Consider the following 26,110-nt stretch of genomic DNA (forward strand, 5'->3'; position numbering starts at 1 on the left):
CCAAATAAACTTTTAGTCACGTGATAAGCTTGACAGGCACAGCGTTGCCCACTTTTATATATTTTCTTTTAATCAAAATATTTTAGGAAACAAAAATTAATTAAAAATATTTAAACAGTTATTATTTACATCAACAAAACTCACCTTCTTAACAGCACTTACGGGAGATAAAGGGCCATTACTAACGCTTTCCCATTCAAAATATTCTAACAAAGTTGCGAGGAGTTTTTTACGACCATTAAGCTAACTTGTACACTTCGCATTAAAAGAGGTTCTAAAAAGAACAATATTCGACTGCAAGGTCTGCTAGTAAACATTTTAATGCTTAAAGTATCACAACATTATTTAAAACAAAAACTCGTAATACAAAACTGAAGTGTCTAAACGAATGACAATGCCAGGAAATAAATAAATAAATCGAGGGGTAAACAGCTGACCCAAATTCTGTACACTAAACCTCCTAATAGCTAAAGAATTCCTGAATACCTCCTGGGAAATCCCATATATATTTTTTTGGGAATTCCTGATCCTTTTGAGCATACAAAATATGTAATTAGTTTCAAACTTTACAGAAAGTTGAAAAAAGTATCCAAAATCGACTCGATAAAAAAGAGTTTGGTTTGGTTTGGTTTGGTTTGCTCATTAGTTTTTTTTACAACAAGGGGCCGTCCTCTGCCGGAAACACTGCGACCTGTGAGGCCTATTGTGTTTTTGCTTTGCTCATTAGTTTGGTCGATTCCTATCCTTAAATCATCTGTCTCTTCCTCTTGATTTTCAAAAATACTTTTTTCGGCTATTTGCGAATCATCAATGACAGATTCATTTTCATCACTTACTGCAGATTGTTCTTCTGAATTTTTTGGTATAGTGGTCGAGTTCTATGAAAAATTTTCAACTTGCATTCCCAGCTTTTCAGTTACAGCAAGTGCTTCCTGCAAAGAGTCCATCACAATATTCTCAATTATATCAGTTTTGAAAGACATTTTCAATATCTTTCACCTCAATATTTGCACTCTGCGCTTCAATTTGTGCATCGTTTTGGGCCTTAGAACGAACTCTTTCAAATCTTTTCTGCTCTCTTGGGAAACGTATTATAGCTCTTAAATCATGGGTAATATTATTAATCGATCTAATTCTGTCCAATCGTTGCAGTATGTCGTTAATGCTTTGACTGCTAAAAAGAAAAGGAAGGAACATATCCTCTGTGAAGTTTGGATAGTTTGGATTTTCTCGAAAATGTATAATTAAATTAATCAGAGCATGAGCGTTCAACTCGATGCATGTGTAACAGCTACTTGAAATAAAATGTTCTCCAATTTTCTTATTATTCATCATTAGCCATTTGCGCCAAATACGTAAAAAAAACACACAATACCATAAATTATATAACCTTCTTTTTAAATCTAAATTTTCTTCCATATAGGAACATATAACTAAATTCATCATTCTTAAATTTATTGTTATTTTATTTATTCCTTGGTTCCTGCACCCTCAGCAACAGTATTAAATATTTCAAGGATTTTAATGGAACATATTTTTTGAGCTGCCTGAAAATTCCTTTTATCTTCCAATTTTAAATCAGTCCTAGTCCGTAGCAGTTCAGTGGAGAGTTCAGTGTTATTTTGCTTTCAGATAAAAGCTTCTGAATTTATGTGTTTTTGTATAAAAAAACAATACACCAAATATTGTAATCCTCGCCAAACTAATTCAAACAGAAACAAAAGCGCGGGAACCATTATGACGTCACTGGATACTAATGGCATCTGTTATATGTCATTATTATTAAAGAAGTCTATGTCAACTTTGATTTTAGAACCCACCGACGCGACGTCATCAAATAATGACAGGAAAACGAAGCGTTTGCAGTAAAAACATGAATTTTTTAATAGCTTATATTTCCGATAGATCTTTTTTTTTTAATTTCTTCTTGTCTGTGGGGCTTTTATAATTAATTATTTGTAAGCTTCATTCAGAACTTCGCAATTAGTGGAATAAATTAGTAGTTTCAATTAGCGTAGAAGTTTATTCCTTTAATTTGTTGCAAGCATTCAGAACGTCAAAATTAGTGATAGACATTTTCAATTAGTAGGAAAAGTTATAAAACTTTTAACTTTTTCACTAATTATATTTCAAAATTTGCGAGAAATGCCATTTTGGTCTTTCATAATCTTCCGTCAAGAGAAATTGTTGTTAGAAATCAAAAGTTGATTGTTTTATAAGCTAAATATTGGGCTTTCTCTATGGATACAACAGACTACCGCAAGCTGTGGCTAGGATATTCTATTAATTTTAATTGTGTTTTTAAACATTGTGAAATATAAAAGTATAAAGTGTAATTGAAACCACTAATTTATTCCACTAATTGCGAGGTTCTGAATGAAGCTGTAAGTGTTTTAATTCAAATTTATTTGTTATGCACTGAGCCTATTGTGTGATTTTAATCAAAACGAGGTCAATATTCGTGAATTGATATGTATTTTTTCGAGCTATATCATTCTAGATCTCCTCCATACCTTCTGGAATTCCATCATAAATCCTGGGAAATCCTGTATACCTCCTGGGAAATCCACATACTTCTTAGGAAATCCTATATACTTCCTGATACTTCCTAGGAATTCCCGCGTACTTCCTTTCGAATGTACACCTACCTCCTGCAGCTGTTCACCCCTCGAAATAAATGGAACAACTTGACATTTTTTACAGCAGGGCTACCACCTGAATCCCTAGCGCGAAATTTAAATTCCAGTTAGTCAGCGCGGCGCCGAATATGTCCATGGTTAGCAAAAATGAATTTAAAAATCGCGCTCTCGATTACGTAACTAAAAGTTTAATTGATATCGAATATATTTAATATATTTTTACATTTATCTAAATTTATTAAGGTAGACAATGCTAACGCGAGTTTGGGGAATTTTATCTATAAACAAAATTAAGGTTTGAAAAGAGTACCAAAAATTTCATGGTATACCAAAAGTGGCTTACCGCTATAACCTTTTTTATTTTTTCCGATAAATTAAACGAGATTTGGTACTTTAGTATATGACGTAAAACGGGATTGAATGACGTATTCAATTGATGATTTCCTGTTTCACCGGAAATGACTACAACTTTTAATTTTTACAACTATTGATTTGATCATCTAATGTTTTTGTGTCTTGTTCTGGTCGGTTAAAATATGCCCATATTGTATTTTTAATCCTAGGTATCTCAATTTTTTCAAATGGAACAAGGGTGGCTCATTAGCATATTAGGAAAAAGCATTTTCTTAAACTTTTGACATTCGTGCTTAAAAAAAAATATTTTTTTTTTATAATAAAACATATTTTAAATTTCAATCCAGAATACCATGGCTATGTTAAAAACCCTAACTGTTAATCAAGGAACATTGGAAAATTAGATTTGATTGTCTAATGTTTTTCGTGTCTTGTCCTGGTCGGTTAAAAATTTTCCAAATCTTGTTTATAATCATATCCCTCATTTTTTCTAAATAGAACGAGATTGGCTATATTTGGAAAAAGCATTTTTTTACGAATAATTTGGTACCACACACTTGGTATTTCGAGTCAAATTGATTTTACCTACATTTATGGCTGTTGCACTCTAAATTGAAATTTAAAATGTTATTTTTTTAATTGAAAATGTCAAAAGTTGACATATGATATGTCAATCTATTTAGAATGCCATTTTCTATCAAATGACGTAAAAAAATACTGAAGTTGTTGAATGAATACGTCAATCAATCCTGATTTATGTCATATAATAAAGTACCAAATCTTGCTGATTTATTTGTAAAAATAAAAAAGTTGTAGGGCCGAGCCACTTATATTATAATAATAAATCTGGTATAGAACCTAAAATATACTATAACCCTTGTATATATATTTTTAAAGTAGATCAACCTAAGACGTTTATGGACTAAGACTACTAGATGACAGGACCGGTTTCCCTACAGAAAAATATTTTTTGTTACTCTGAATTTTGAAGCTACCAATAAAAACAGAGAAAATAAAAATCGATAATTTTCGGACTGTGCCTATTGGTTACTAATCGACCAGATACTTTTTATCTATTAGATATGCTATAAAAGCTGGCAATTATACAATTCGACCATTATAAATACCCGACAAATTCTTCAAGGCCGACAAGGCCGATGCTTCTCACTGATAAGAAATAAAAATGTTCGTTTGGATAATTTTCGAGCATTTTTTCTTTCTGAATGCACATTTTAAAGTATTTTATATTCTTTGTCCCCTTGACCTATTATCCTGGGTGCACGTATGGAAGTTCTGTTTCTTCTAGTTTTAGAAAATGTTCTTCTGTTTTCTCTGTAGTTGTAGTGTAAAATTAGATTAATTTATTAAGTTTAATTATAGTGTTTAGTGTAGCATGTTAGTGTAGTCTACCAAAAATAGTTTAGTAGTGTTTTAATAGTTTATTTTGGAGTTAAGTAGTAGGTGAAGGGATAATTTTGTTATTTTTTCTTTTTGTTTGATAAATTAGTAAGTTTAAGATTTTTTTCAGTGTAGAATACAAGAATAAGTAGTTGTGTAGTGTTTTTAGGAGATTATATTCGTTTATTTTGTAGTTGAGTAGTAGGTGAAGGGGTATTTGGGTATTTCTTCTTTTTGTTTTTCTTGTAATAATTGTAGTAGTTCTATTAAAGTATTGTGATAGATACACTATATCTTCCTTCAACTTCGTTGAAAAGTGCGTAATCTTGGTTTTCTGGTAGCAGAATATACGAAAAAAAATCTGATCAAATTTATTTGAAATTAAATTAATCTAGTCAAATAATAATAATAGTTAGTTTCAAAATACTATACAGGGTGAGTTTCCTACGATGTTCTCTATGAGTATCTCGGAAACTACTGGAGATAGAGAGTCGGTTAATGGGGAAAGAATTGCAGTTTTGTGGGGTCATAATTATGCGTTTTTCGGATTTTTGAAAACGTTTATCGCTTTAAAATTAAATTTTGGCTATTTTAAAACTTGTCCCTAATTCCATTATAATCTATTTTAGACAAAAAGTTGTAGATAATCACATACCTAATGAGTTTGTGTTTTCTGATTTTTGTTAAAAATATTTACCATTACAGTTTTTGATAATTAATTGCTATATCGAGACGCCTATCTTTTTTCACTGATTTCTGGAGGAAATGCTATCGCCGCCGACGCGGTGGTCGTCTAGTTCTCAAAATCGATGATAGATGACTTGGAGAATGACTACGAAACCCGAGTTCGTGAAAAAATCTTCCTGAGAAAGTCGGCGGGGTGCCAGTTCACGCCGAATCCGTTCTTTTGTCGGGATTTGGCGCCGGCGGACCTTTCATGTGTAAAATATGGCGAAATAGACGCGTTTGGGTCTGTTCGCGACGACGGATATATAGCGACAGTGAAAGTAATACCGTTATATAGGAATCAATGACAGCTAGATCAACATAAATCTGTAATTTTTGGAATCAGGTCTAGAGCTGCATGAAAAATAATTCCTAGCAGATATATTGCGAGTGCAGCAATGTTGAGTTTCCTCAGAGATCTTAAGTAAAATGTTTCCTGACGCTCCACGTGAAGATGTGAAAATGGATGAATGTTGTTTTATTTACATTTATATCTAATTCGTTAGTTGTGTTCACAGTGGCTTTTTAATCGTTACAAAATTTGATTAACCAACAAAAAATATTTAACATATACAAAATTGTTGATAAAATAATTAGAAAATGTAGGTATAAATTTGCGATTGCTGAAAATTCGACTTTTCAAGTGGAGAAAGATACGTCAAAATATTTTTCAATACCGTTTGATAGAGAGTTATCCCCGTGGTTTAAAAATAATTTTTAAGAATGTCAATTATAAACTTGAGTATAGTGCTAATAATAAATTACAACAATTATTATTAGATAATCGTAAAGATAAAATACCTCCACTGGAAAGGTCGAGATTTCTGAAATTTCATGTAAAGATTGTAATCAAAAATATGTTGGGCAAATTAGAAGATTTAGAACATATAGCTCAGATAAGATATGGCAGACCGGATAAATCTTGCGTTGCTGAACATATTGTTGATAAAGAACATTGTATAGATATGAATAATTTTAAATTAATTAAACAAGTCTCAAATTACAGGCAATTAGATGAATATGAGAGGGTCAAAATTAATAAATGTAAAGATAGTATGAACAGAGATAATGGCCCAGTTCCTTCCAGTTCTCTGTTCCTACTGCTCTAGTTTCGGTACTTAATTGTTACACTCGGTTGATTTTGACACGCTTGACTAGTTTTTGCCACGCCTACTCGGACATAACTGAGCCAGTGTATATAAACGCGCAATTGTAGATATTAGTTTAGTTTTAATCATCTGCTGATGAAGCTAACATGGTTAGCGAAACGCACTTCCAGTGTAAATATAAACGGGTTTTGGTGTATTGTGGTGATTTAGTATTTTATTTTGCTGTTGTAACACCAAAGGTTCCAACCCCCAACTCTAATGCAAAAGGTATGTCAGAATAGATCAGACAAATAGCCAAAAAGTATTATATTAGAACTGTGTAGATCAAATCTACATCGACTCTAAGAAGCATCCTTACAAACACAAGGCAGAAACAAGAGAAACAGTACATCTACCACTTTGTGAATGAGGTGAGTCGTATATTGGAGAGACTAAACGTAAACGAGGAATAAAATGTAGGACTTAGAGAGCACGAAAAACAAAAACGAGCAACAAAAAGTGAAACAATAAAGTCAGGTATTGCGGACTATGGTTGATCGAAACAGCGCAATATAAAATAGTCGTTAAAAATATAATATAAAGCTGCAACCTCATTGGAAAAAAGCGTAAATTTAAGGAAGTTACGTTTAGATACGTTTTAATAACATCTTTAGCACTCCTAGTATGACAGCATCCACGATATCACAATGATAAACTAAAATCAATGATAACACGCATCAATGCAGGCATTCTCACAGGACAATAATTGACTCCATCCAACTTCTTCTGCTTGTAGTTTAAAAGCTCAGTAGTTTTAGGAATTAGATTAGTTTACATTTGATTGGTAAGTGATCCATATCTGATCGAAACGATGTCAAGGGAAGTCAAAGAAACAGGGATGTATTTAATGCAGTTTCTACAATTCCTTCAAATACGGCGATAACTTGCAGGTTGCATGTACTGAGAGCCATAAAAATGACACTCAATATAAGGGACGACTACGGTTTTGTATTAAGTACTATACTGTAAGAAAATTGTCAGAAATTTATTAAGGATAAAAATACTGGAGCTAATAATTTTCACTAATAACTGTAGGTAACATTATATCATCAACAAATTACCACGATATAACGATAATAATATTACTACCTTATAGTAAGAAATCTAATCTAAATAAATTATCCTAAACATTTTTTGTAACAAACTAAAAAATACTGAAATCCTTGGTAGTTGGAATGAAGACCGGTAAGTGGCGCCACGGCAACGCTTCCCAACCCGAAGCTACACTCGGTCGCACAATAAACGAGAGAAAAAAGAAAGCATTAAAACCGTATTAGATAAATATCAGGGTAGCGTTGTGTGTGTGAACTGTCGGGACCGTATAATTCAAAACGGGCATAAAAAGGCGAAAACATCGAAAAATCTCGCCGCGACGGCCGACGCCCATTCATCGTCCGCAAACGAGGAACCTCTCAGGTATTTTTTCGGCTCCTATCTCGGCCGATGATCTGCCGAAAGCGAACGCTATACATACCTACCTACATGTGTTCGAGCTCTCCGTTTTGTGGTTTCTTATCTTGTTACATTTGTTTTGCATTAACTTAATTGTTTTCTCTTAGCCGTTTTCTTTTTTTGTTTGCTGCTCTGGTCTCTGTATTATGATTAAATTTCAAACGTATCTACCAATTTCGTCTTCAATGCTTTTCTATCGATCTGTGTTCTGTCTATTTAGTCTATTTGTTTCCGGATTAATATATTCTTAACCTTCTCTCTTAAACTCTGGATCAGGGAAAACAGATTGTCCTGGCACATGCATAGCAATGCCTTCATTCAAGTAGCCAGTTCTAAAACAACAAAGGAACTGCCAATGCACAACAGGAATTAAGTGCGGATTAAAACATGTCCGTTGAAAGGACATGTGACTGAACAAGTTGACTACGCGATAAAGATTTTAAAACATCAGTGAATATAATATGTCACTTCGAGTTTCACTGCGAGTCCAAACCAAATCGAACTGAGGAACTATACTCCCATCCTATCAAAGACCTGTAAAATTGGTATAGGGATAGGGGACTGGGTGTAGACATAGGAAGGAAAAAAACACAATAGACCTTACGGGTCGTAATGCTTCTGACATAGCGAGGAGATTCCTCTTTAGATTCCTCTTTATCACTCATACCGTCGGAGCTGCTTGATTTTTATATCTTCAATAATAGTATGCTAAATTTTCATAATTTCTCTGACTGCCATTCGCCATTCACCTCTCTATTCGAAATGTTTCAATTCCGCTGCAAAATTCCTAGAAAAAGTCAATTCCGCTGCAAATTGAGAAAAGCACAATTTAATGTACAAAACGGAAATTGGCAGCAGGTCTGGAAATGGTAATCGAGATTTGTTAGAACTAGATAAGTTATTTTTAAAGGTATTTTTTATTAAATAAAATACCAGCGTAGCGTATAAAACATACGAGCACAACAATGACTTGCTTGGCTTTCATAAGGTGCTCTGGTGTTTCTTCATTTTCTCCACAGAATCTGCATTTGCCATTTTTTCTTTTTCAATTCAAATTTATGTCCAAAAATGCTTTGTTTCGGAGATGCAGGGTGTAGAAGTTTCAGTTTTATTTCGATTTTTCCAAATAATTTCTGGACTAACGTCGATATTTGGATGAAAATTGGTGTCTCAGTATTGCTACTACTTATAGGGGGTGCCACGTACATGTTTTTGAACTGTTTTGAAGAGTAATAACTTTTCGCCCGTACCTGTATTAAACTACGAGTGAAAAAAATAAACATTTCTGCTATTTTCTACGCAAAAAATAACTTCTCTTTCTAAAAATCGCTACGAGCAACCGTGATCGAGCAATCGCTGGAATGGACATTATCAATACATGTCATCGTTGCCAAAAAATAATCATATAGACTAGATAGTTATTTGACTGAAATGATAAATTTGAGAACTTTTTATTTTTTAAACTAATCATAAATTTTTCTAGAAAAAAATATGATAAAAAGTCTCGAATGAAACTTTGGCACAAAAAAATTACAGATTTATTAATTCAATCTCGATTCAATCTATCGAACATAGTAAACATGTCTAATTTTGTCAATAATGACATCTATTGATTATTTCGATTCGAAATACTTTGCGAACCATTATTCGTAGCGCATTTTATCAAGAGAACTTTTTTGATTAAAAAACTTAGGGAATGTATATTTTTTCACTCAATAGTTTAATACAGGTACGGGCGAAAATTTATTACTCTTCAAAACAGTTAAAAACATGTATGTGGCCCGCCCTATCAGTAGGAATCATATTGAGATTAAAATCAAATTTCACCCTGTATCTCTGAAACGAAGAATTTTAGGATATAGATGTATACTAATTTTTTTTATCTATTTTTATCCGTAAAATATGATGCTGAAGTTTCTCGAATACAATTCGGACAACCTTGTATATTATACATTTCACTTATGTAGAGTATACATGAAATCAATAAAATAAAATATAAATATAAAAATACAAAACTTTCGAAAATCAACAATCAAATGTGAAGAAGACATATCACTAGGTTAAAGTAGCGTCGACGCCCAATTCTGATACGAATCCAGGAATATCAGAAAATATTTCAATAGACGACACCAATACTTAGCGTATCGCAGAATATCAATGGAGCAAACAGAAAAACTTTTCCAAAATCAAACTGCCGAGGTAATTGAATTCCACTACATATTCCAATAGTTCCTCCGGTAAAAGTATAATAGGCCGATAAACGATATCCTGGTTGAAAAATATTAGTCACTGGACAATAATAATGCAAGTCGCTGCAACTAAGAGAACTGTCTGATGAGAAACAAAAAGTTTAACGGCACCTTAAGATGAAGAAAGACTTGGCGTTGTTTTGGTTGTCCTAGGTAACAGATATCTCACACCAAAAAGGTACCCCTTAAAGTATTTCCATTGAATATCCTTCCTGAGAAGCAAACATGTTACTTTTCTATTCAGTTAAACCCTTTGATTTACCAGAATGGTCTATTTTCTGAACGGACACGCCATCAACGAACACCGACGAAGACGGGCCGAAATGAGTTCCAGGAACGGCGCCTCCTCCGGCGCGTATCCTCTTTGCCATTCACGGTTGTACCGGTACCGGATTTTCGAAATTTCGGGCCCGTGGCGCTAAAAAGTCGGCACGTCTGCCGTTCGGCCAATTCCCATTGAAGAGAGGAGCGAACGCCGCCGCCGGCAGGTCGTACTACAGATACTCATCGCGCGTTTCTAAGAACCATTCGGGCTATTTGAATAACAGGGACGACGGCCGGCTCCGGTACGTATGTACGCCGCCACCGCTATTGTTTCCACACATTCCGTTTGTTCTCGCTCGTCTTTGCTCAAAGACGATCCGGTATGAGGTTGATTCATAGGCCGGCAGGTTCCTATGAAATTCCCGCTAATTGCTCATCGAATGGTCCATTCATATTTGAGAAAGAGATATTTTGGTCAATTTGTAATATTACGAAATAATATTACGCATTTTTTATCTTCTTGTAGTGGCATGCTTTTCAGAGATTGAAGCCTTCGAGTAGTTTTTGTAGCCTTTGAGTTATTATTTATCGTATGACATTAAGTCATTATCAAAATATACAGGGTGTTTTCATAGTTGAGTCATTTATTTTAACAGCTTGTAGAACTCGTCAAAAGAAGTCGATATACCAAAAATCACCTACATAAAAGTTGCATATTAAAAGAAATAAAAAGAAATTTCAAAATTTTAAAACTAACACAAATACAAACTATTTATCCGCAGATTTTGATATTTTTTGGGGCGCTATTCTGTACAATCGTCGGTATCGGTAAGTTACGACAGCTCTCGGTACGTATCTGTATATAGTAAAAATGTGTTAATTGTTGTTGTCATAGTTATCGATCGGCCCAATCACAAATATCGCAAATTTGTACCGACGAGAATCGGCATTTCTCCCTTGTTAACCCCATGGTAGAGATACCGATAGTCGTCGGTACAAATTTGCTATATGTTCTATTAATGACAGCTAAAAATATGACGACAATTAACACGACGCTCATTGGCTGTACGTACCGATAGCTGTCGGTAACTTACCGATACCGACTATTGTAGATACAGAATAGCGCCACTCCACTGTCAAGTAAAGCTTCATTCAGAACCTCGAAATCAGTGGAATAAATTAGTAGTTTCAATTAGCGGTAAAAGTTTGTTCACCAAATTTTAATGTAAGCATTCAGAACATCATAATTAGTGGTAGTAATTTTTAATTAGTGGAAAAAGTTAACAAACTTTTGACTTTTCCACTAAGTATACTACAAAATTTGCGAGGAATGTCATTTTTGGCCTTTAATTATTACCCGTCAAGAAAAATTTTGGTTAGAAATTAAAAGTTTATTGTTTTATAAGCTAAGTATTATGCTTTCTCTATGGACACAACAGACTACCGCAAGCTGTTGCTAGGATATTTTATTAATTTTAATTGTGTTTTTTAGACATTGTGAATGATCGTAAACTAAAAAGTATAAAGTGTAATTGAAACCACTAATTTATTCCACTAATTGGGAATTTCTGAATGAAGCTTAAAAATGTAGCGTTGTTTGTTTACTACTAAATTTTACTAATCTAGGTATGGCTGATTTTTTTTCTTTTATGGTTTTGAGAACGATTTTCGGTTAGATATTGGTATCAAGCGTTTAGTGCGTATCACTTTCGTTCCTTTGATATTTTGTACGGAAAAATGGCCCACGTTTATGGAAACAATGAACTAGTGGGCATAATACTAACATACGGAGAGTGCCAACAAAATGCAGCCGCAGCATATCGCCTTTACGCGGAAAGGTTTTCTTTAAGAAATCATCCGGCTCCACGGATGTTTGTAAATTTAGTTATTCGACTTCGTGAGATAGGATACTTGAAAGAACAACGAGGTTTTACGCTGGAAGACCTGGTCCACCTGAAATGGAAGAAATTGAGGAAAATATTTTGGAAATGGTGAAAGATGACCCAACAATAAGTACCAGAGCCATAGATAGCAACTCAAATCGATGTTTCCCATAGTAAAGTGTGGAAAACAATACGACAAGTACAATATTATCCCTATCATTATCAACGAGTACAAGCATTACAACCTGAAGATCATCCTAGAAGAGTTGAATTTTGCCAGTTGAACAGAAATGAAGATTTGACGAAAATAATTTTAGCTACAGACGAAGCCACATTTACACGAAATGGTATACACAATTTTCACAACAATCATGTTTGGGCAGTAGAAAATCCGCATGCCGTAAGAAGATCTAATTTCCAACATAGATTTTCATTAAATGTTTGGGCTGGTGTAGTAAATGGCATGCTTATTGGACCATACCTTTTTCCACCTCGGCTAACCGGTGACATTTACTTAGATTTTATTCGACACCATCTGCCAGAATTATTAGAAGATGTTCCAATAAATGTTAGGCAGGAGGAGTTCGTGAATATTTGAATGAACAGTTTCCGAATAGATGCATAGGGAGGAATGGACCCGTTTCTTGGCCTGCACCCTCCCCGGACCTAACACCTTGTGATTTTTTTCTGTGGGGTTATTTAAAATGGTTGGTGTACCATGATGGAGAAGTAAATGGTGTGGAAGAACTTCAAGACCGCATTGTAAATGCTTGTGATGTTATTCGCGGACATCCGGATTTTATTTTTGAGGCCTGTCAGGAGTCATGGGTACGCCGAGCAAGACTATGCATTAATAAGACAAATGGTGACAATTTTGAACAATTTTTGTAAAAATGGAATAAATTTTACTGATAATGAATGTTTTTATTTAAAAAAAATATAATTATTACTAACAAGAACTACAACTCCCTTACTATGCAACTTTTATATAGGTGATTTTTGGCATATCAATTTCTTTTGACGAGTTCTACATGCTGTTAAAATATATGATTCAACTTTGAAAACACCCTGTATAGTATTAAAAAGCCCTAGGACTGTATGATCAGATATAACTCAAGGAAGGGAGACACAATAGATCTGTAAGGTCTCGGTGGTTAACCCTCCTCCCACTCATGCTACATTCTGCAATTGTGAAGAGTACAGTTTTTGTTTGATTAAATAAATAACTGATGTTGAAAATACTCCATAACTCTAATTACGCCATGATTACGACTAATCATGATTAAACTTAGCATATCCTTAGATTTACAATTAAGATTCTAAAACCAATTGATAAATTAGTATTACTTACGACTGCTCAATATAATTTCGTCAGGTAATTCATCGGATGTTTAACAAATGTTATTGTTACTATTCAAATCCATATTTCTTTTGTTGTCGCCGAATAAACGTAATGCGAAGCGGTCAAGCATTTTCTGGCGATGTCCGTCCGTTTCATTCCTCGTTAAAATTTATAGAGGTCACCATGGCGACCAACTTACGTAACGTAATCCTCTTTCGAAAAAAAAGGCATGAAGATGGTCCGTTCCAAGCTATAAAACGCTTTTTGGGCCAGACTGAAAAAGAACCCGCCACATTTGCTGTTGAATAATCACGAACATTGGGGTTAATATTTTTTAATGCTGGTGTGGGGTCAGATCGGGGTTTAACAGCACCGAGAATGATGTTTTCTGTGGTTTAAGGTACGGCGCGCTATCTCAAAATCTATCTCAGGCGGCGGCGAGTGTGATGCTATGCATAAACGATACGGTATTTTTATGACACGGACAGGGTGCGTCATTTGAAAGCGCCGTTTCTCTTTTTCAGTTGGAGACATTGTCATTATCATTGTTTTAATATTTCTGTAAATATATGTGTAATGTGAATTAAGGTAATCAGATGAGATCGATACCATGTAGAGATTATATCAAATTAACTCTAAAGCTTCATTCAGAGCCTCGCAATTAGTGGAATAAATTAATGGTTTCAATTAGCGTAGCAGTTTGTTCCTTTAATTTCAATGTAAGCATTCAGAACGTGAGAATTAGTGGTAGGCATTTTCAGTTAGTAGAGAAAAAGGTATCAACTTTTTAACTTTTCCGCTAAGTATACTTCAAAATTTGCGAGAAATGTCATTTTGGCCTTTGATTATCTTCCGTCAAGGGAAATTGTGGTTAGAAATCAAAAGTTGATAGATTTATAAGCTAAATATATTATTAATTGGCTTGCTCTATGAAGCCTAATTGTGAAATTCTTTCTCTTTTAATGAAAATATTTTAGAAAACAAAAGTGAAATAATTTTATAAACATAAAAACAGTTATTATTTACATCAACAACAAAACTCCTCCCTAACGGCATTTAATGGACGTAAATGGCCATCTTTACCACGTTCCAGTTCAAAATATTCTAATAAGGATGCGATGAGTTTTTTACACTGCATATTACACATACTACAACACTCGTAATACAAAACTTAACTGTCAAAACTAATCAAAATATCACTAAATAAATATGGCGACTTAACATTTTTTACAGCAGAGCTACCACCTAAATGGCCAGCGGGAAATTTAAATCCCAGTTAGTCAGCCCGGCACCGAATATGTTCATGGTTGGCAACAATGCATTTAATAATCGCGCTCTCGATGACATTATTTGCTATCGATTGTATGTATTATAGTTTCTACCAATGACTTGTTATATCTTACATACACAATTCCGACATTTCGAATACTGCTCTAGGTTATCAAGAAGAAACGAAAACTAATCTTTATAATACGGTTGAGGATGGCATTACAACAGCAAAATAAAGCACTAGTTCATCATAGTACAACAAAATAATTTATTTTTGAGTCTGGATGCGCGTCTTGCTAACTATGTTAATATCATTAGTAGATGTTTGAAGAGTAGTTTTAATTATCTCGTGATGATGTATATTAACATTAGGTTGGGTTGCGTTTCCGAATTAATGTGTTTTTGTGTAGTTTGATAATGCGACATGAAGACAATTAAAAACTAGTGTTTTATTTCGCTATTTAGTCTCAAAATATGTGTTTACAACGTTACATACATTGTTGGTGGGAAGTTCATTTCGCTCTAAAAAAATGCTCAGGAGACATGGTTTTGACAGAAAAATTATATTTTAGGAAAATTTGTTCATGAAATTATTGCACAGAGTGTTTTAAATTTAAGCTGAAAAAACACCATTCGATAAATCTTGTATAATAAAGCCCAATATACTAATAATTGTTGTCTATTGTTGGCTATGTTGGCTTATAAACAAAAAGGTTAAAAATCAAAGTTAATATATTATTCATATACAGTTTAAAAAATATCATCATCATCGTCATCATCATTTTCAACCATTATCAATGACAGAGCAGAACCTTACTCAACCATTTCCAATTACATTGTAGCCTCCCTCACATACTCTCTTTGTAGTTGGGCCCATTGTTGTCTATTGTTGGCTATGCGGGCCCAAGTTATCCCTGCTAATTTCTGCAGGCTGCAATTCATCCCTGCTTTAATATTATGGTGCCATCTCAGGTTTGGTCTTCTTCTAGGTCTCTTAATATCACGTGGGTACCTTGCTGTAATTTTTGTGGTTCATCAGTTGTAGTCCGTTCTTCTTGCCAGATGTCTTGCCCATTGCCATTTGAGGGATTCCACTCTGTGCGGATGACATCTATTACCTGGGTCTTTCATCGTATCCACTCAATTCTTTTACGGTCTCTCTTGGTTATTCCCAGCATATTTCGTTCTATTGGGCGTCGTGCGACCTGCAGTTTCCTTATGATGTCTGTTTTAAGTGTCCAGGTTTCGCATGCATAGGTCATGACTTGGTGGCTTAAATTTGACGAAGAATTTTTCCGTTACGTTTTTTCAATCTGTGTGTACAAAAGCCATCAAAGTTCTTAACGAACAATTCTAATTTTGTGTAAAGTTTATTATAGCTTCTATTTCTGAAATATTGCGAAATATTCAAGTATTATAAATGACCTCGCCACAATTTGTTTATTTCTACAATAAATATTTTTTTCGCAAACTGGGTCAGGATCTATCTGTTGATCCACATTAGAAGATAAATTGTATAAGATTACCTTGTGTTGATATGTTTGTTTACGAATTCGCGTAGGTATGGAAAAAATAAAATCTTGTCCATCCTCTGATTGCAACGATATGGATAATTTCAGTAACCGCAAACTTTCAATGACTCACTTAATTTTATGGACCGTTAAACGTGTTACTATGTAAATAAGTAATTTTTCATCTGCCATTTGTTAAAATGAAATATTAGAAATATAAATAAGTAATCATTAAATTAATTTTAAAACTACTTAGTGGTCTATTATGCGAAATTTGAAAATATGATAGATATAAATAAAACTAACATTTATTAATAGGTACATATTTTATTTTAGTGGAAATGTTATCATTACCACATATGAATTGGAATATTTTATGAATTATTTTTTTATGAATTTATATATTTTTCTCCAGTCGTATCTTTTTCAAAAAGTTTAATGAGATTTTGGCAGATAACTAATAAATATATAACAATGTACTTACATAGTTTACATAGTTTGAATTTGGCAGTTTGTTTTCTCGACGGAGAGAATCTGCGCATAACTTCGTCTTTTAATTGCATCAGCTATAAGCGCCTGTTGAGCTTGCAGTCTACTAACACTTTTAGTAGTTAGTAGACCCACTACAGTTTTATCAGTTTTCCTGTCTTTGCTTATCAGTTCTGAGGAAAAGTTTGACTAGTGTCCAACTATGAACTGTTTTGCCTGCCTGTATCCTAGTGATTATTTACTAATGATATACTGATTCTTTCAATATCAAAGCAGGATCAGGGATAGGATTATTTCAGTCCAAATACTAAATACTTCGAACCAATAGTCACCTACCTCGGCAGAAATCTTCGCTATCAAAAGATGCACACAACTTATCTTAGATTGAACTATAGGAAACAAGGAATAACCATCTAATCTGATAGTCAAGCAGCTTTCAAAGCGATCCATCAATTCGCCAATTAACCAGTGTCCCGTATATACTGCCGTAAGTCAGAAGATATCCTTACGCGACTTAGTTATAGCTCCCGATTTCTTAAGGTCGTATTTGGGCCAAGTTTTCCTGGCTATCCTGCAGGTGCTTAAAGTTTTCCATCTACTGTTCACCATAGACAGAAAATGGTGGTAAATGTCTTTTTTATGGTATTGAGGGGAGTAAAAACATCCTCTGATGTATCTAGCTCAAGGCACGATCCTCGCCTTTAACGTTCATCAGCGCGTACGTTTCCTTCGATGTTCCTATGACCTGGAACCCAAAGTTATATCATATCTACTTGCCAGTTAGGATAATTTGCTGTACGTTTTTTTGACTATTTTGGAGGATATGATGATGAATTCAGCGCCGACATGGCTGTTTGGCTGTCACTGATTATTGCAGTTTTCCGCCCATATGTGTCTCCCCGCTCAACCATTGGCAGGCCTTCCAAATGGCAAGTATCACTGCCTGGAAAACACTTGATCTATCCGGAAGCCGGTAAGATCTTGCAATGTTAACACCCTTCGGGAACACCCCCGTACCTACACCTGAATCCATCTTGGATCCGTCAGTAAATAGCGCAATATCAAATTCCTTCACTAGTTTTTGAGTCACTGACTCCTTTCTGGTTGGAATTTTGACTAGAAAGTTCTTGCCAAATTCCAACCTAGGTGTCAGATAGTCAGATGGTCCAGCAAGAATATCCTTCGGTAATCTTCCAAGAATACTGCTGTGACGATAGAGTTTCTCCGTCCATCAACCAGTTTCTCTGAGTCTAATTGCGCTACTGGAAGTCAGATTTTTAATATGAAGATCTAATGGGAAGAAGTGGGGGAGCACGTTTAGAGCATCTGTGGGCGTCGATGTTAACGCTCCTGTAATATACACACACGCACTCCTCTGTACCTTTCCAAGCTCGGAAATATTGGTTTTGTTCTCCAAAGCTGGCCACCATACCAGAGATCCGTGAGGGTATTTGTGAGAATTGGTCGCACTATGACAGTGTATATTCACTTAGCCATACTCGGTTGGAGTCCCCACTTTTCACCTATCATTTTTTTACACGTGTAGAGGGCAACATAGGCCTTTATTATTCTTTCTTCTACGTTGGTTCTCCAGTTTAGTTTCAGATCAAGTATAACTTAAATGCTTAGCCTTGGATGAAAATGTCAGCGTAGTACCATTGAGTCTTGGTAGAGTTGGTTGAGTTGCTTAGATTTAGTGGTAAATAGCATTAACTCAGTTTTTCCTGGATTGAGACTTAGTCCACATTTTTTGGACCAGTTCGGGTATATTTACGGGCAGGGAAAAGTCGTTGACTAGTACTGCTAGGTCATCAGCATGATCGATCATAAATATCAATAATATTTATGATAATAAATCAATCAATAAATATCGACAGATGAGGAGCAGCGTATGACCTCGCCCTACAAAACATAATCGAAAAAAATATCGATATATTACTAGGACAAGAACCAAATTTGATTGCTAAAAGCAAAGAAATCTGTGATACAAACTGTGATGCGTTTATTTACACTGAAAATAAGTTATCTGTGATAGATTATATATGTTGTGAAAGTTTTGTTTGTGCTGAAACTCGTGATGCGTTATTCTTTTCATGTTATTTCTCCCCTAGCAAACCTAGCCAGTTGCTAGAGGGCGTGCTGGCAGAGATAGAAACTATCATAAAAGGAAAAAAAAAGAAGCCATTATAGGCGGTGACCTAAACGCTAAGTCTAGATTGTGGGGCTCCACCACAATAAACGAAAAGGGCAAGATAGTGGAAGAGTGGATAGAGGCTAATGACCTGGTTGTAATAAACCAGGGCAATATCCCCACTTTCAAAAATATGAATGGCGAGTCGATGATTGATATAACATTGGCCACAGCAAGTATAAGCCTCAAAATTAAGAACTGGAAAGTGGCTGAAAGCGAGGAAAATATGAGCCTCCATAGAAATATCTACTTTGAGATCACGACTGATACAACTGTGGATAAACCAAAACCAATTGCGTACAAATGGAGGGTCACACAATCGGGTATGGAACGAATTAGGTCTCACTGCGAGAGTGAGGGTTTGCGTATGAAGGCGGCTAATCCGCAGAGTCTAAGTAAATCCCTAAAGAGTTTATGCAATCTCTATCTTTTACCCAGAAATAGAAAACGGCAAAAAATGACTTATTGGTGGAGTTTCCATATAGCGGAGATAAGGGCAACGTGCAACAGTCTGCGTCGAAAGATCACTAGAGGCAGAAAGGGGGCAGGAGAATCAACGGATGTAGACACAGCAATATCCAACTACAAAGAGGCAAAAATCAATCTGAAACATGCTATTAAAAGCGCCAAAAAACATGCCTGGGAAAATCTCTTAAATGACCTGAACAAGGATATATGGGGCAAAGCGTACCAAATAGTCACCAGAAAGTGGAGTACTGGAAATAAAAAAAGTATATCAGAAGAAACAACTAGAGAACAGATACGATTACTATTTCAGACCGTAAAGATAATACAATGGCAGACTATTACCATTGAGAGAGATAAAATTCCATATTTCTCAGAAGAGGAGATAATAGAGGCCACTCAGAGTCTAAAAGTGGGAAAAGCTCCGGGCTGTGATGGCATTCCTATTGATGTTATGTAAGCTGCCGCCACACACGATTGTAAATCGGTCATGGATGTCATGAACTTCTGTCTCAGGGTAGGACATATTCCAATGGAATGGAAAACCGCGAAACTGGTACTAGTAGAAAAGAAAACCCAAGATAGTACATCAAAGTCGTACAGACCGATATGTTTGCTAAATTCTGGAGCTAAATTGTTGGAGACCCTTTTAAAAAATAGACTAGAAACGGAGCTTACAGAGAAAGGTGCCATCCATGAAAACCAATATGGATTCAGAAAGGGCAAATCCACAATAGAGGCACTAAATATAATCCTAAACATAGTGGACAATATAAACGCCAAGATTTACAAATCCAGAGGAGTCGCAACACTCCTGACATTAGATATAAAAAATGCATTTAACCTGGCCCAGTGGCAAAAAATAATAAGACAACTTGAAAACAAGGGAATCAGTGGGTACCTAATTATAATGCTCCAACAATACCTCCATAAAAGGTACATTGTTACGGAACATGGAGAACGTTTCAGAATGGTATGTGGCGTCCCGCAAGGATCTATACTTGGACCGACACTGTGGAACGTTTTCTATGACCAAGTGCTTAGAGAGGACTACGGACCGGGGTGCAGTCTTATTGGATATGCAGACGATCTAGCCCAGTGACAAGTGCCCCCAGCAAAAGCATGCTTATAGAAAGAATGACTGCTGCAGCATACACTATTAAAAATAAGCTGGATGAGATGGGCATAGAGTTAGCTACCAATAAGACTGAAATGGTCATTTTGGCGGGAAGACAGAAGATGAAGGAGGTAGAATTTAGCTGGTGCAATACCAACATTAAAAGCACAAGGGCGGTAAAATACATGGGAGTTTGGCTAGATAAAGACGCTCGGATGACCACCCATATTCGAAAACTTCAGGAAAAAACAGAGGCAATCATAAAGCAGTTATCCAGAGTTATGCCCAATCTGAAGGGACCGGTGGCAGAAAAGAGGAGGACATTGGCCTCGGTGGTGTCTTCCACGATTCTGTATGCGTCTCCCATATGGGAGAGAGCCCTAAAATACAAACTCTACGAAAATATCTTAGACTCCATAAATCGTAAAATAGCGCTGAGAGTAACATCGGCATATAGAACATCTCCAACTAAGGCCATCCTGGTCCTAGCCGGTATCCCACCGATAAAGCTCCAAACAGAACAAAGAAGTCTAGTGTATAAACATGGAGACCAATTCAGATTTGAGGCCAGAAATATTATACTGGACAAATGGCAGGATGCGTGGTCGCAATATCAAGGATGGGCTAAAACGTTTATTTTAGATGTAAGGTTCTGGGTAAACTGCAAGGCAATTAATAATAAGGAAGATTTATGTATATATATACATATATGGAAATGAATGTTAGAATAGTTTAGAGAATATGAGATAACTGAGAATCACCTACTATCCCGATGTCATGCTTCACGGCAGTTCCAGGATAGTTAGGGTTATGTAGCAAAGATGGGTTTTTAGTGGGTAGGCCCTCCCTCTGGGCAGAGTAGGGAGGGAGATCCCCACACTCCGGCCCTAAAGGCGTTTCCCATCTATAAAAAAAAAGGTCATCAGCATAGGCAACTGCCTTGGCCCCCTCTCTGTCGAGTTCCAGCAGTATACCATTCATGACTAATAGCCACAAGAGTGGAGAAATTCCTCCCCCCTATGGCGTTCCTCTATTCATGTGTCTATTTATGCGACTGTTTCCCAGATCGGCTTGTATAATTCTCGTCCGCAACATGCTTACGATCCAATAATTAAGAGTCTAGATAGATTGCACATTTACGTTGTTGAAAGACCCTTCAATATCTAGAAATGTGGGTAGAGATGGAGAACTACCTTCTATTTAACCTTCTCAGATACTGGCTTTAATCAAAGCTCTTGGACTGTATGATGAGTTATAACTCAATAGAGGGGAAAAGATAATAAGGACGTGGTGATTAACTTCCTCCATCCCATACAACTTACAATCTACATTCCTAGTGATTTTTTGGGAGTGTCACCATGCAAAGTATCAATTTCTGAAACCAGGTAAACCCTATCAGCTTCTATTGAAATAGAATAAGATTTGTTTTCTTATCGTAAAGTTATTGAGTATTTTTACATAATAGAGAAATTAGCCAAGTAACCAAGTAAAAATCATTAAATTTTTTTAAAATGCAAGTCAATTTTTTAATGATTTCGGTTTTTTGCCTAACTTAAAATCACTCACATTGAAGTATTATTTATGATAAATAAACAGTTATTTAAAAGGATATGGCTAATTGCTCGCGTGTATTGTAGATAACCGCAGAATTGAGTGACTCATCTCGTACATAATATTATGTTGATTAATGATATATGCATAAACAATTAACAAAAGAGTATTACAATAAATTGTGTATTATTTAATAAATTTGTTGTGGATGTAGTAATTTACAGTTTATTATCGTCAACATATGAAATTCATTATAAAATGTAGAAATGACAAATTAGTAAACATCAATAACTCTTTTGAGATGTTTGACAATAAATTTAACTGTTATTTATCAACATTAGTTCAATAAAGGTCAAACTATAAGATCTTAGAAAAAAGACGGCAATTATATTATTTGATGATGAATACGTACAAATATTTTGTACAAATTCGTATTAGAAAATTGTAAGAAAAGTTTGAATATAGAAGATATTTTGCTACTAACATTAGAAAGTTTATTGATTCCTAGAATTGAAATTTAATTATGATTGAAATCCTAGAATACGGTGCAGGATAATAAAAATTATTGCAAATGTGACTGCAGTGTGCATTCATCAATTAACAGACTGCTTAGATGCTCCTCAGGATGCTCCTAATTTATATAGTCTGGACTTTTTTATGGGGATATGTTAAAGACAGTTTTTACAAAACCCGACCAACTATTGTTAACAACATGAGAGAAATTATTGTGTGTGTTCTACTTTTCGCAGTAGAACTTGACATACCTCTCATATACCTCTTAACATGAAAATCTATTTTAAAAAGAGAATCATTTCATGCAGTGAACAGGAAAGGAAACATTTTGAGCATTTGATGTCATCTAGCTAATTTTTGTCACATAATTATACATTTATATCTAGTTCTAATTTTGTAATAATTAAAATATGTTTTAACAAAAAAAATCTTTTTATTACCATTAAATATAAAAATCTTTTAATTTGTGTTAAATTAACTAAAGGTATATCATAGCCATCTAAACTTTATCAAATAATAAGGATCTTCTGACGAACAATCATAAAAATGAAAATATCTAATAAAGTCTTTGCCTAAGGGGTAGGCAACTTTAATAATATTTTGAAGATATATGAATTCTCCATCGAATATCGGAATAATATACTGGGTGTTCCATTTAAATAAAGGAGTAACTTGCTTTTAGAAGTGACAATGTTCAATATTAATTTTGTCTCACCCTGTATAACTTTTCGGGTTAAATTTTAATTTGGTTTAATAAACAATGGCAATTTTAACTAAATATCAGGCTATACAGGATAAATTACAATTTAGGTAGTAGTTATTGGAATTTAAATATCATTCTCTTCATTTTCACAAAATGTGAAATAAGTCAAAAACCTTACATTTAGTAATACACTTCAATAATAAAACTCACCTTTATTTTTCTCCTAGAATCGGAAAATATTTTAATATATAGGGTGTTCCATTAAAAAATAGACAACTTTGATGTATAACTTTTTTTTGGGACACCTTCTACAGGGGTGCCTCTATATTTTTAAAAAATGCGCTAAACTAACTTACATAAGCTTACAACATCATCTGTCGTTCTGTTTGCAGCCTCCGCGACGTACTAGAGGCGCCACCCTGTATGCTTCATAATTAAAATTAATTATTATTCATCAGTAATAGTTTTATACAGGTCAAACTTAGATCACAGAAATTAAACGGCAAGTATATTTTATCAGAATCATATTGCCCCCATAATAATCATTGCCTGTGATCTGATCTTAACTAATAAATATCAAAAGGAGGCTCCGATTATTCTCTAATAAATATTGTTATTATAACATTATTTTATCAACATCAAATTTAAAGGGGTCAGGCTTAGATCAGGATGCATCTAAAAATTTCTTCGTACAATACTAGTTCATAAGAAATGTGTGAAGCACATACATCGTTTAATTGTAATTAGTAACCAATAAATATTATGAGATTTTTGATATAATTATTAATTCTTATTAATCAACTTTTAGCTATGTAGAGGTCAAACTATTAGATCTTTGAAATAAATCGGAAATTACAACGGATCAGGATACATACATAAATTTCTTCGTATAAGTTCCTATTAAAAATTCAAGAAGAGTGTTGCTACATTGCACAGTTTTGTTTACTAATGTAATAGTGTTGGAAGTTATTTATTATCAATTATACATATATTGTCTTATACCAAATTTTGGAATAATACAATATACCAAATTTTGTTATGATGCTGATTTTTTTTTATCAAATGAAACTACCTAACAATAAGCTTCTAACTTTTCAATAAAATATGTTATCTATTCTATTGAAACAATTAGAGAAAATAGTGATGGGAATTAGGTGTAATGTTTCACTAAACACGGTGGTGACAAATATAATAGGTTACAAATCCCAACAAAGTAAACCAAAAGTAAAATTCCAGGCTTAATTGCTTATTTAATATTTATGTCATTATTATGCTTTCATACAGGTTATTTCAAAAAAACATGTGCCATCCCGTGGGGAGATTTCTCACGTAAAAATAAGATTTATTTTTTATATCAACATAGGTCCGATTCTGCTTTGTTTCGTAGCAAACAGGGGGTTATAATATTAATATTTTTTCGATTTATTATAATTTTCTTTCATGTACCTACTTTTACCAATTCAAGTGAAATTTTCTAAAGAGTTAAGAGTTTTCTAACGAGTCTAAAAGTAACTATAAGTGAGACATATTTTAATGCTAAGAAAGTGTCGACATATTCACCAGGGATGTGCATGGGTTATCACTGGAATATTTTTTTTTTCTAAAAAAGCATGTACGCCACTAACTTTATTTTCTCTTGCCAGCGAAATAGTGTAAGCTGATTAAAAGTTGTTGCTTGATATTTTATTATATATTATGATTTTGGCCTCCTTGATGAGGTAAACGCAATTTTATTAATTTGCCTTGATCCAAGTCTAATAGCAATCTTTAAAACATTTTAATATCATTAACTTGCGAAAGTGTTAAATTAGTTCTCATTGATTCCTCATCAAAAAATATGACAAAAGTTCCTATAAACACTGGTAAGTTACAGGATGTTAAACCTTTTTAAATATATGCCTTTTTTAAGAATCTTAAACACCATTCTTTCTTTATTTGAATTTGCTGTAGGTTGGACTAGTAGTATAGTACTAACTAATAGTAATAATATACAAATTGGATAAAATAAATAACTTAATTTTATTTTTATTTTAATTTTAATAAAATTGCTTTTATCTCATCATGGAGATCCAAATCGACAAAATATCAAGATACAACTTTTAATTGGCATTAAACGGCCTATACCGTTTTGCTAGCAAAAGAAAAAAAATCAGTGGGACACAAGTTTTTTTTTCGAAAAATATTCCAGTGATAAGAATCTGTTGACATTTTTTAGCATTAAAATATGTAGCACTTACAATATTTTTCCCTCAAAATTTCATTCGAATTACTCAAAGCACTTGGAAGAAAATTGTAATAAATCGAAAAGAAATAAAAACTTTAACCCCCTGTATTTTATTACGAAACAAAGCAGAATCGGACCTATGTTGATATAAAAAATAAATTTTATTGTTACATGAGGAATCTTCCCAAGAGAGTTGGCACCTATTCTTTGAAACACCCTGTATAATTAATTCTTTACATATAACGTGATTATCTAACCATACAATCGAAAAAAAAAACGGCCGCGGGGTTGGATTTTAAATAAAGGTAGCTGTCATTTATTACAATAATTATTATCATCTATCATCATTTTCAAGCTAACTTGTGTCAAAATTGAGAGATGATCAAAAGCAAGACGAAAACCAAGACTTCTTTGATTTTGGCCTTGCATTTGCTACATGACTCGTACAAGTCTTGTGCTGTTTAAGAGATTTTTATTAAGGAAAATTTCATGGAAAATCATTAAATAAATACTATTCTAAGTAATTTAAGCAAATTAAACTATAAATAATGAAACAACATTTTTCTGATGAAAAATTTTATTTTTACGTACGACCGTAAGAGTTTTGCACAATTGGTATTGC

The 26,110-nt window shown here is 34.1% G+C and overlaps 2 protein-coding genes across 2 annotated transcripts in view; both read left to right on the top strand.

Moving 5' to 3' along the window:
• The window catches only part of LOC115875323, a 269,483-nt gene that overhangs the window by 127,288 nt on the left and 116,085 nt on the right, over nt 1-26,110 (top strand). The window lies entirely within an intron of this gene.
• Nucleotides 20,518-21,216, top strand: LOC115875317. The gene has a single exon (XM_030890737.1). The coding sequence runs from the start codon at nt 20,518-20,520 to the stop codon at nt 21,214-21,216; it is 699 nt and encodes a 232-aa protein (XP_030746597.1).

Source organism: Sitophilus oryzae, unplaced genomic scaffold, assembly GCF_002938485.1.
Source record: "Sitophilus oryzae breed Bouriz unplaced genomic scaffold, Soryzae_2.0 scaffold_1372_pilon_pilon, whole genome shotgun sequence".
NCBI classification, from domain to species: Eukaryota; Metazoa; Arthropoda; class Insecta; order Coleoptera; family Curculionidae; genus Sitophilus; species Sitophilus oryzae.

Excerpts from the sequence above, each read along its gene's own strand:
- LOC115875317 (XM_030890737.1), top strand. The coding sequence starts at position 20,518 with ATGACTGCTGCAGCATACACTATTAAAAATAAGCTGGATGAGATGGGC.